Source organism: Castor canadensis, chromosome 18, assembly GCF_047511655.1.
Source record: "Castor canadensis chromosome 18, mCasCan1.hap1v2, whole genome shotgun sequence".
NCBI lineage: Eukaryota > Metazoa > Chordata > Mammalia > Rodentia > Castoridae > Castor > Castor canadensis.
The window spans coordinates 46,749,264-46,761,685 of record NC_133403.1 but is presented as its reverse complement, the minus strand read 5'-3'; the positions used below and the strand labels follow the sequence as shown (position 1 = coordinate 46,761,685).

The 12,422-nt window shown below is 53.4% G+C and overlaps 1 protein-coding gene across 1 annotated transcript in view; it reads left to right on the top strand.

The window, feature by feature from the left end:
• The window catches only part of Galnt9 (polypeptide N-acetylgalactosaminyltransferase 9), an 89,898-nt gene that overhangs the window by 42,799 nt on the left and 34,677 nt on the right, over positions 1–12,422 (top strand). The window contains exons 3-4 of the mRNA XM_074060708.1: positions 7,999–8,165; positions 9,163–9,337. Of these exons, the coding sequence (XP_073916809.1) occupies positions 7,999–8,165; positions 9,163–9,337 (342 nt within the window). The remainder of the gene's footprint in view (positions 1–7,998; positions 8,166–9,162; positions 9,338–12,422) is intronic.

Sequence of the window (12,422 nt, the reverse complement as noted above, 5' to 3'; positions counted from 1 at the left end):
TCATTTTTCGTGACAAACGTACCACACACACGTAAAGTATTAAGGGGACCTGAGTGCCAGCTAGGTGCCCATTGTGTGTGGAGAATTTCCTGCCAACTCTTCTGTAATTCTATAATCATTCTAAAATGAAATTTTTTTTCATATAAAGAAAGATGCCCTCTCAAAGAGATTTCAGGCTTGTCCAGAAATGATAGAATGGAATAAAATTCACACCTTCCCCCACACAAGGCCAGTGGTGATTTGTGGAAAGAGAAAGCAGGGCTGGTCAGTTGCTGCATCCACACAAAAGGCCCCAGAGCAGCCGGTGACCCTGGCCCGCAGGTGGGATGCTGTGCCGGGCAGGGTGTGAGGTGCCACCTCTTCCAGATCCTGCAGTGTGAGGGGGTCTCAGCTTCTAGCCTCTCAGGCTCATATGGACACCAACTGAGACAGATTTGGGGAATTTAGCCACAGGGCCACAGTTGCCCATCCCTTTCCTCCCCAGGTGACTGAGGTCCCACGCTGCTGTCCTCTGTCCTGGTTGAGGAGGGTATAAGGTGACCAGGTGGTGTGGCTCCCCTCCCGCAATGGGAAGTTGTGGAACCAGGGCCAGTGTGGTCTTCGGTCAACCTGTCACAGTCTGAACCCTGGATTAGTAATGGCTGAGCTCAGACTTTTGAAGTTTCCTACCTCCTCTGTTCTCCTCCCGTTCAGTGAACCTTAAGCCTTAAAACCTGAGCAGCCCTGTTTCCTCCAGCCCCTCCCTGAGCTCCCGGACGGTCCCCATGTTCTGTGGTACATCTGCCCGTGTCCAGCCGCACCGCTGCGGCTCAGATGCTTTCCGACGCCATGCTCTCTGAACTCTGTTCTTTTTAAGCTCCATAAATCTGGTTTATTTTCCGTCTGACAGAAATGGTGCTGTTTAAGTCCAGAGCAGAGCCCTCTGGTACTCTTACGCTGAGTTATTCCAGGGCTGCGGTGTAATGGTTTGTTTTCATTTCCTCTGTGACGTGGGGTCATGAACAGCTCTGGGCACAATCTCAATTCATGCGGTAACTTAGGTGGACACTGGGGAATTCGTGATTAGTAGGGGACAAGGAAGCAAGGGCTGCATGCGTGAGAATCCTCGAATCAATGCCAAGTTCAGAAGCACAGTGGGCTGAGGTGCACACGTGTGTGACAGTCACAGGAGAGTCCAGCAGGGCCGGGGAGGGAGGGCTGGGAGGGGGCGCTGGACGTGTGGTGCTAATGCTCCATTTCCTGACAGGCTAAGAGGGTCCAGAACCTTATTGCCTCAGCGATTGTCATACCTGATACGTGCTTCACAAATACCCCTTTCCATCTGTTCAATATTTAATAAAAAAACCTTAAATCCAGAAGGACATTATTCTATAAATGCAAGAGGTTTTTATGCAAAGTTGTGCTGGGGAAAAATATTGCATTATTTTAATTAAACAACAAGTGTAAGCTACAAGTGTTTGTTAGGAGTACTGGAGGTGTGGCTCAAAAAGTAGAGCACCTTCTTACCAAGCGCAAAGCCCTGAGTTCAAACCCCAGTACCACCAAAAAGGAGTCCGTAATGAGTATAACTGAAGTCGGCATTAGGGTAAAATAGGAGAGCAAAGAAAGAAAGGTCTAGAAGGAATGTGAGTGGCAACTTACTCAAGGTGCTCCCTGTAGCTGTGTGTGTGGCTGGAAGCCTGGGACCAGCTAAAGGGCCTGACCAAAGGCCCACGATGGTGATGGTTCACTCTGTATAAGTTTGCCATGGTGACAGATCCACTGTCCCTGAAACCAGGAAATGCCCACCCCTGCACCTGCCTGTCCCTCACCCTTGCACATTGGGTCCCATCAGAGGGACAATTTCCTTGGCCCATTGAGACCTGGGTCAGCCCAAAGTGTGCTGGTCACTCTGACAATAAGAGGTCTCAGTCCATCCGGACTACAAAGCCTCAGCTACAAAGTCCAGCACTTGTAATAACCCCACCATGACACAGGTTCCACTGTGACACAGCCTCCACCATGTTTTCCATTCAAAAGCAAAGCTGACCCCCAGTCCGCTTGGGCTGCTTTGAGGGGGAAACCCGTGCTGAGCAGCAGGGGTTGCAGAGGAGCACGACTGCATTCCCCGCTCTGCTCTGCCCCTGCAGCTTTGGGAGGGACAAGTGGGGGGCAGGGAAGGTCTTATTTCACTGGTACTTTGTTGTCTGGCACTAGCGTCCCCAAGGCTAATAACACATACACTGGCTCCTAGGCATGAGCTGCCCTCAGAGACATCAGGCCAGGAGAAGCTCTTCAGTGCTAGTAACCCTGGGCCCTTGGTGGTTTTTGTAATCCTCAGCTTCCAGCAGCAGTGGACAGCAGCAAACTGCAGCAGGCAGCATCGTCTAGAGTTCTGGCCCTCCTGTGGGCTTTGGGTACTAAGATCCTTGGTCCTAGCAACAAGTGTCACAGCTGTTGGGTCTAAGATGTCAGATTCCCAGCCCTTAAGGCTTGGCAGCTCTTGGGACTCTAGTGACCAGGACCTGTGGCTTCTCTTCACTGGCTCTTCTGTCTTTTGAAGTCTCAGCTCTCCACCCTCTTGCCTTCTCTCTACTTCTTCCTTCCCTCATTTTCCCTGCTTTTTTGCCTCCTCATTATTTTTAGCCCTGCCACTCTCTGGAATTCCCCAGCTGCCTTTGTTCCTATTGCTTCTATCACTGCTGTCTCTGCCACTGTACCAGCATCTCTGCCACCACCTCTTTTCCTCTCTTTGTGTTTTCAGCTCAGTCCATTCTATTAATGGTGACTATCCACAATAGGCAAGAAAAGGCCACTTGAGAGAAACTTTTTATTAGATCTAACATTTCAACACCAAGGTACATGCACCAGAAGAAGTCTCCAAACTGACAAAGCAAGCAGGACAACCTGCTTATATAGCCAGAAAGGGGCGTAGCAAGGTTGCACCAATCACAGCAGACTTTCATGCAAATGAAGGACTGTATTTGCACCAGTCACAGCAGTCCCTTATGCAAATGAAGGACTGTATTTGCACCAATCACAGCAGACCTTCATGCAAATGAAGGGCCATGTTGGCACCAATCACAGCCCTTCCTTCCTCTGGTCCACCAGGGGAGGGGCGCCCCCTCTGGCCTGGGTGGAAATGGCTGCAGGTCCTCCAGAGCTCCCCGAGGCTGGGATGACAAAACGTCTGGCACAAGCTGTGTGCCAGTCATGGCTGGACGGGGCCTTCGGGAGCCAGAGCTGGGCCTCAGCAGCCAGCAGCTGTGGTGGCCGTGCAGCTTCCTCAGACGTCCATGGAGCGTTCAGAGCAGCAGGGCTGCCATGAGGACCGTCCAGCCGGCTGTGAGACGGACGGTCCTGTGCTCAAGGCAGCTGGCACCAGGGGAGGTGTGACAGCTGTCAATCAGAGTCAATCACCCAGGCCCCAGTGTGTTAGCCTGTTTAGAGGAAAAATAAGCGTTAAAGGGTGCCTGGGATAAAGGCCTGCAGCTAGCATTGTGTTCTAACGGTGCTGGACACCCTGCTGCTCGGTGACCCGGGGCAGGTGGATCCCTCTGATCAGGCTCAGTTCTGACATCTGCAGTTTCAAAGGCTCCTTCGAGTTCAGCACAGCTGCCCCAGCTTGGGGCCAGGCAGGGCTGGCACACACAGCCCAGAGCACCATGGCAGCTCAAAGTCCCATGTCACAAAGCCACAACTGTCTGCAAAGGGACAAGGGCCTCCAGAGCACTTGCTTTAGAGAGAGTAGGGAAGACATTTGTCAGAGCCGTGTCAGAGCCACCGGGGAGAAACAGAAACAGGGGGCAGAGGCCAATGGAGCTTCGGCAGGTCTGTCATGTCTGATCTTGTTTAAGAGGACAGTGCATAACTTTATTGTGCAATAAAGTTGATTCAAAGTGGAACAAAGAAAAAAAAAGTGGAATGAAGGAAGCTGGGAGACAGAAAAACAGCAAATGTCCAGGTGCGCGTATGAGGTACGACATGCAGTACTGAAAGGCGAGGCAGGGGACGGTGACAGCACACTCCTGTGTGGGATGTAGTTTTCAAGGGCTGTGTGTCACTGTTCTCTCTGTCTGTCTCCCATAAGTGGACTGTTACCTTCCCCCGTCTTTTCTCCCCTTTGTCCTTCCTAATAGGTTTCTAGAATTTAGCTGGTCCATGCCAGAATGGAGATGCTTCCTCGTGTCCCTTGCAGGGTGTCCTGGCCATGGCCATGCGGTCAGGTTCTGGCTGGTGGGATGCCAGCGGCCATAGAAGGATGGTGGGAGCATGGCCTGCTCCTGCCCACTGCTCCACTGGCTGCTGCTGGGTGGTTGGTGGAGAGTTCCTCAGAGGCTCCACTGCCCCCTGGCTCCTGGAAGCCTTCCATCTTCCCCAGGTGGCCAGGAGCCCAGTACCTATTTTTCAGCCTCTGTGACAGCAGCCTGCCTGTGAAGGGAGAGCTACTGAGTAATAGAAGGCACCATCAATCCACGTCGAAGATAAAGCATGAACTCCCCAGACTGAGAGAACCAGCATCCTGAAGCAGGTTCTCTCTTCCCCTCCTGGCAGCAGTGTCCAGTCTGAGAGCTGAGCAGAGGGGAGGCTCCAGACACATCATGCCCTAACTAACCGGTCCTTGCAGCCGAAAATTCTTCAGAGCAGTGCAAATGCCCACTGGCCAAGCCTGAGAGGCCCCAGCCTCCTAACCTAGAAATGGAAGGAGGAAAGGGGTATGGTCCATCACTGTCCCCCATAGCCAGCCCCCTCCACTGCTCACACCTCTTGCGACGGTCACTTTGCTGTGACCATGAGGGCTGTGTCTTTAGATGCAAGGACAGTCTCACATCTGTGTTGTGAGTATGGAAACTTTATTCGGCAGTCACCCCCTTGTGTACATCTAATCAGGGGAGGACCCCCCGAAGGAGACCCTGGGGAAGGATGACGTCACACAAGTGACATGGTGAACACAGTGGCCTCCTGGACGGTCCAGAGAGTAGTCTTGTCTTTCCCTAGGCAGGGAGGCACATGGCCACAGTCCATCCAAAGATGGATTTCCTGTCTCCGTTTTGCACATTTTTTCAAGTTCATGAAAATTGTGCATCCCAACTTTTGTCCTCCACAGATAAATGGAGCGAGGACTCCTTGTCAGGATGCATTTTTCTGAGTGGTGACATCTCAGCCCATAGCAATGCCATGTGATGGACAGATATTGTCCCTAAAAAATCACACTACCAACTCTGGATGCAGCCATAGTTGCATCTTCTCAGGGAGGAGGAGGCTGCCCAGAGGCAGGGGGAGGATGGCTCCTTGTTGCGCTGTGCATGGGGACCCAGTCCTCACCCTGCTCATGACATCAATAGCTTGGGTTCAAATCCCGCACCAGGGGAAGGTTTTCGTCCTTAATGTGTGGTGTTTGTACTTCCTGGCTGAGAGGACTGAGAAGGCTCAGCCATAGGGAGCAGATGCTATGGTTGTGAACTGTCAGCCATTCCCACACCTGCTGTGACCCCAGGGGCACTGTCCTTCCTTCCAGTATAGTCACCTAGCTTTTCCTCATTGTGACAACGTACCTAAAAGAACCGATTCAGGAGAGGAAGGATTTACTTTGCTTAGGTTTTGAGAGGTTTAGTTCCTGGTCTGCTGGCTCCTTTGCTCTCTTCCTGATCAAGGAAGAACACCATGGCGGGAGCAGGTGGTAGAGCCAAGCTGCTCACTTCATGATGGAGGGGAAGCAGAGAGACAGGAGAAAGGGGCCAGAATAAGGTACATCTTTCCATGGCACAGCCCCAGAGACCCACTTTCTCCAACCAGGCCCCACCTTCCATGGTTCCTCCACCTCCCCATAGTCTATTCGAATTTTGAAGGACTAATTGGATTAGTCCATTGGTGAGGACCCCCCAATGATCCAGTCACCCCCCCCAAAGCCCCACCCCTGAACCCTGTTTGCACCAGAGACCAACACATGAGCCTCTTGGGGAACTTCATACTCAAATCAAAACACCCACCATAACACATCTAGTGTTACAGACTAAACTGTGTCCCCCAAATGCACACATTCATGTCCCAACCTCCAGGACCTCAGGATGTACGCTCCTTGGAAACGGGTGCCATGGGTGTGATTAGTTAATATGAGGTAGGATGGACCCTAATCCCATGTGTCAGCCCCCTGTGAGGGGAGGAGGTTGGCTCACCTGTACACCCCTGCTTTGTAAGGAGCCTTGTGGTCTTCTGTGTTGCAAACTCACAATCGATTTCTGTAAATGTTCTACAAACATTTGGAAATATGTTAGCCGGGAGTGGTGGCACAGGCCTGTGATCCCAGCTACACAGGAGGAGGCATAGATAGGAGGACTGAGGACTGAGATGGCCCTGGGCAAAAATGTGAGATCCTATCTGAAAAATAACTAAAGCAAAAAGGGCTGGAGATAAGCCTCAAATGGCTCAAATGGTAGAATGCCTGTCTAGCAAGTATGAGCCCTAAATCTAAACTCCAGTATTGCCAAAAAAAAAAAAAAGAGAGAAAGAAAAGAAGGAAGGGAAGGAGGGATGTTGGGAGGGAGGGAAGGAAGGAGAGAAGGAGGAAGGGAGGAAGAAAGGGAGGGAGGAAGGAAGGGAGGACGGGAGGGAGGGAAGGAGGAGGGAGGAGGGAAGGAAAGGAGGGAGGAAGGAAATATGTAGTATGCATCAGAGATGCATGACATCATTCCTGTAGCCTCCTACTCTCTGAGCTCTTCCTATTCTGTCCAGGAAGGCGAGACTGCATCCATATTGCCAGGTCTCAGTTTCTCCCCAGTGCACTAAGCTGCCAGCTCACCTGCTGATATTCAGAGCTCTTTCATCTCCTCCAGAGTTGGCGGTCCCCACACAGTGTTTTAGCACCACAACCCTCTTTATTGACTCATACACAGCACCCATTTTTGGGTGGGGGGGAGGTGGCATCACCACCTGGCATCTCTCTTCCCATTATCTTATGTTCTCAACCTTTTGAAAATCACTTTTTTTTTTTTAGTGTGCTTACATGTACGCATTTGTGTCCAACTCCACTGAGCAGCCTCTGCCTTTGGAAAAGGAAATTTAGTTTCTTTACATTTGCTGTAGCAGCCAACACCTGAGTGGATTCCTTCTGTTACTTTACCTAGTTAATTACCTTAGTTTTGTTTTCCTCTTTTATCCATTTCTTCATTTTTGATGCTGGCCTTAGCTTGTTGTTTTTCAGTCTCTTGTGAATTTGTCTCACGACACCAGCATCTGGCTGGGCCCTTCTCAGAGTCACAAACAAAAGCAGGCGCTTTCACTCACTTCCCCCCCAAGGCCCTCTATTCCTGGCTGCTCCCCTGCAACACACACAAATGCAGAGTCCTGGCTTTCCCTGATCCATCCTCCCTGCCCCCTACTCCCCACCTCAGGGATCAGGCCTAGGGAACTCATGTTTCCATCCTCTGTTGCCCCTCACTCTCAGGTCACTGAGGTCTTTCATTACTCTTAGTTCCCCACAACCAGGGGTCCCTTTTGGGGCCTCTCACCTCTCAGCAGCCTGCCTGGAATACTTGCTCCATGCTGTGCTGGGCATCCATCACTGCCCACCTGGTGACAAGCTCTGGCTGGTGTAGGACTCTCCTGGCATTGCCTGTCTGGACCCAGGACCTACTCTGAGATGTTAGGCACCGCTGGACTGAGCTCAGGGGATGGTGTGTTGGGGCTCCATATTCCTGCTCCACCTCACAGGTCCCTGTCCCCTTCCTGCTGAGTGTCCCAACAAGTGAGAAGATAGGCTCAATGTGGACCAACAGGACTTGAAAGCCCTGCTCAAGGCTCCTGCCTGTCTGCAAAAGCCGTGCATGGAGGCATAGGCTCAGAGCACAGAGGCCACAGCTTCCAAACAAGTGTGACGCCAGTGTGTTCGCATATCTACAGAGACACTTCTGCCCTTTCATGGCGTGCAGGACCTAGAACCTGGTCAGGTGGGCCTCCCACAGGGGGTACCCCACTCCCAGCTGCTCGCCAGGCCCCCACTGACTGCCATGCCTCCCACAGGTGCAGGCAGATGACCTACTCTGAAGACCTGCCCCAGGTCTCCGTGGTCTTCATCTTTGTCAATGAGGCCCTCTCAGTCATCTTGCGGTCGGTGCACAGTGTAGTCAACCACACACCTTCCCAGCTCCTGAAGGAGGTCATTCTGGTGGACGACAACAGTGACAATGGTGAGTGGGCCACCGTGCATGGCAGAGACGGCCTGGCACTGGGATGTGGCACAGAGCTGGGCCACGCCAGCTCCACGGCTGTGGATGAGCTCTGGGTGGGATGCAGTCTCCCATAGCTGCCTCAGCAAAGGACCAAAAACTGGGGGCTTGAAGTGACAGTAACTTACTTCCACACCTCTGGAGGCCAAAAGCCCCAGGGTGAGGACAGGGCCTCTCCCCGAAGCCCCCGGGGAGTGTCCTCCTGTCCTTTGGCCACAGAGACTGGCATGCCATGGAGTTCTGGCTTGGGGTTCATTGCCATCTCAGCTCTGTCTGAACTTGTGCTCTCCTGTGTCCCCTCTTCTATGAGGGCATTGTTGGTGGATTTAGGGCCCATTTCAGCTTGTCTACCTTGTGGGGTGTGTCAGGGATTCATTCCTTTCTTAAAAACGGGGGTAAAATATACATACCAAGATTTACTATTTTAACCACGTCTAAGTGCGCTGATCAGTGGTGTTGTGGACCACCATCCACCCACAGAACTCTTTTACCCTCCCAAATGGAAACTGTGCCACTAGACGCCAGCTCCCCAGCCCCCGGCTTCCCCATCCTGCTGTCTGTGTCTGAGTTTGATGGCTTTAGGACATTCTCAGTCAAAGTGGGTTTGTCCTTCTGTGACAGGTGGCCTGTGTCAGTCTTCCTTCCATCTTAAGTCCAAGCAGCTTCCCTAATAAGGATAGACGGTCTTCTCACCCACTCACCCATCAGTGGACTGTTCAACTTTTATGGCTGAATGTTGTGGTCCTGTTTTCCTGTCTCCGCCACTTACCTCCCTCTGGAGGACTGGCCTCATGGGGCTAGGAGTCTTTTCCCTTCATGGGTCACTCCTGGCCACCATGGGGCCTCAAAGAGTGTTTATGAAGTGTCAATCAGGGGCCGGCAGGGCTCAAACGTCCCAGCCTTGGGATGGGTGGCCTGGGGGCCTTGCTACGTGCTGAGGTGCGGCTCTCTCCTCTAGTTGAGCTCAAGTTCAGCCTGGACCAGTACGTCCACAAGAGATACCCGGGCCTCGTGAAAGTCGTGCGTAACAGCCGGCGTGAAGGCTTGATCCGGGCCCGGCTGCAGGGCTGGAAGGTGGCCACGGCCCCCGTTGTTGGCTTCTTTGATGCCCACGTGGAGTTCAACACAGGCTGGTAAGGACCGGGGCAGGGGACAGCAAGCCCTGAACTGTGCACACTTCAGTGGGTGTGGACACCGTACAGCCTCAGTCCAGGGGACGTGCATGAGGCTGGGTGGGCTACATGCAGACCTGCAGGCCATAAGGTTCCCGACGGGCGCCAGAGGTGGACTCTGAATGCCAAGAGGCCACTGGCACAGGAGGAAGCAATTGCTTGTCCTCGTGGAAAATTCTAGATCAAGGAGTTCCTTCTCGTGCAAGGGAAGAATTGGCCTCAAATGAGAAACCAAGGGACAGAAGTAGCCTGAGAGGTGATGGGGACATCTTTGGTCACTCCACAAGCAGGCATGCAGGACACTATTGGGGTGCACCCCACCCCACCCCAGCCCACCCCACAAGAAGGCTGGGCCCTGCAGCCCTGGGGAGGTAGCAACCGTTCCTCACTCATTTGCTCCTTGGACCAGGACTGTTGGCTGCCCTGAGAGCTGGCAGGACTGGCAGGGCCTGTATGAACCAAGTGTCCAGGACAGGTATGGGCACCAAGTTCTCTGGAACTCCCTCTTGGGGTCTCCTGCTGGCCCAGGCCAGAGCCCTACAGAAGCCATGCTGCTCAGAGGTGGGGGAGGTACCATAAGAATGGCATCCTTTGTCCAGTGAGGACAGTGAGGTGACATCCCCAGGAGTGGGACAGTGGTCCAGCTCACACCTCACTGGGTGGGATGATGGTGGGACCCCCTGTGGGCACCCACAAGAGCTAGTATATGACAACCAGAGCAGGAGGGACCTTGACGTTCCCGCAGACACTCCTCCAGGTTCCTTCATTTCCTCTCTGGTGACTCCCTGGGAACCTCCCTGAGCGTGGCAGACCCAGGCTTGCTGTGGACAGAGGTGAGAACGAGCCACAGCTACCTGAAGAGAAGCAAGCACCAGGCAGATGCAGTCAAATTCCTGACCCTGGCTCCTGTGCAGGAGCTCCTCCCACCCACCCCCCACCTCCCACTACCCATACCTGGCAGCTGTCACCTGAGTGGCCTCTGTCACCTATGTGGTCTCCATTCTTCACCTAGAGGGGGGCTTTAGAAAGTGGACACACACACTGCTCCAGGATCCAGTGTCTTCATGTTTGTGAAGCCCTTGACCGGTACCTACATGACTGCCTGGGACTCCAGGCTGGGCCGCCATGGCCACTTTAGGTCATGGTAACACAGGAAGTGAGCGTGAGACTCACAGACTCACAGGGCAAAGAGCAGAGAGGACAGAGGGGAGGGTCCTGGCATAGCTGTGTGGACAAAGGCCCACACAGGGACGGTCCCTAGAGGGATGGGACCTGGGATCAAGGCACCCAAGGGTGCCATCCCTCTGGAAGGATGGTCACCTAGCTTGGCTCCTGGGGGCTCCCGTGTCCCTTGGTGTGTGGCCACATGGTTCCACCTCTGCCTCCATCTTCATGTGGCCTGTTTTCTCCCTTCTGTGTCTTATCAGAATCCTCATCACCTGTTAGGGCCTCTATGTGTGACCAAGGCAATACTCCCAGTCCTAAGCTGAGCCACTGAGAGTCACCTACAAGCCTCACATGGGGCCCTCGGTGAAGGACCCATACCAAGGCCAGGGCAGTGCCTGTCAGTTGAGCACAGGAAAGACCCCAGACCACATACCCCATTTTCGAGCGAAGCTGGGATTCAGAGATTCGATTCTCCTGAATCAGTTTTTTAAACTCAGCTGAGAACTTAGCTGCCCCAGGGATCTGGACTGCGTTGCTGCCCGGGGGTTCTGTGTGTGAGTGCCTGGTCCCAGGGCTCCTGTGGGCCCTGAAGGAACAAGATCTCAGAGCTCCTGGTTTTCGTAACAGATTTGCTGCTTGGCTCTGGTTTGGCCTCTTAGGCAGGTGCAGCTGGGACCACAACTCGGTTCCGAGCGTTAATTGTACCCTTCAGATGCCTGACAGACACCCCCGTGCCTCTCTCCTCTGCCACTCAGGGAGGCAACTCTTCTCTCCCCGTCACTCTGTCACCTCCTCCTATACTGTATCCTCAATTATGTGCCCTCCAGCAGGGCCACCCCCTACTGCTGTGTGAGCTGTGCACTGCACAACAGAACCAAGTAGCCTTTCTCTCCTACTCAGGAATGGCGGGTGCTTGTGAGAGCCAAATGTGTTACATCAAAATGCAATTTTAAACTGGTGTAACTTTAATTTTCACAAATGGAAACCTAGCTATCCATCTGCAAATACCACCCTCCCAGAATCAGCCCCACTGGAGGTCCTGTGGGATTAGCAATATGGCATTTGCAGACAGCCTCCATCTCTGCGACACTTTGCTCACTAATTAATTATCTTCCTTACGAAGCCCAGAGGCAGGTAAACACCGAGCTGTCTCTGGAGCGAGGAGAACGAGAGGCTGTTCCAGAAGGGGCGAGGCAGGGGTTCTCCTGCCCCGCGCTGTTTTGACTGAGCCGGACCCTGAATCGGCTCTTGGCCTGTCCACCCTCGCCATAGCACTTGAGGCCCTCAGATCACTGGATGGCCCAGCTGCTCTGGCCCCAGGGGAACCACAGCTTGGACACAGGTGTTTGAGGGGTGTCTTGTCCTTACAGTGGGCAGTGAGTCCTGATGGCTGAAGTTCCCCGAGGATCCCACACAGGGAGACAGCAACAGTTACGGCCAGGGAAGGAGAGAGAAAGTCCACTTCCTTCTGGTCCTTTCTGCTTTGTCTTTGTCACCTCCCCTGCCCATCTCTCATCCCCATGTGCACAGAGCACATGCCTGGGACTTGTGCAATCGTTCTCTTGGTTGGAATGCCCACTTCCTGTCATCCTGGCCCTCGCACAATGGACCCGCCATTGAAAAGTGCTGTCACCTGGCTCTCCACAATACCTGTCACCTGCAAACACATTGTCCACCCATGAGTCACTATCCTCACCCCCACCCAACCGGGCCCCGTTCTGTAGGTTGCGCACTGCACACAGTTTACCGTGAGCACGACTTCCTTCAAATTTTCGTTCAGGGATGTGTTCCAGTGGGTTGGGACAGAGCCCCTGCCTCCCGCCGTGGGAGAAGTGACCCTTCCCCGGGCTGGACGAGGGCCGGGCCCTTCCTCACGGTG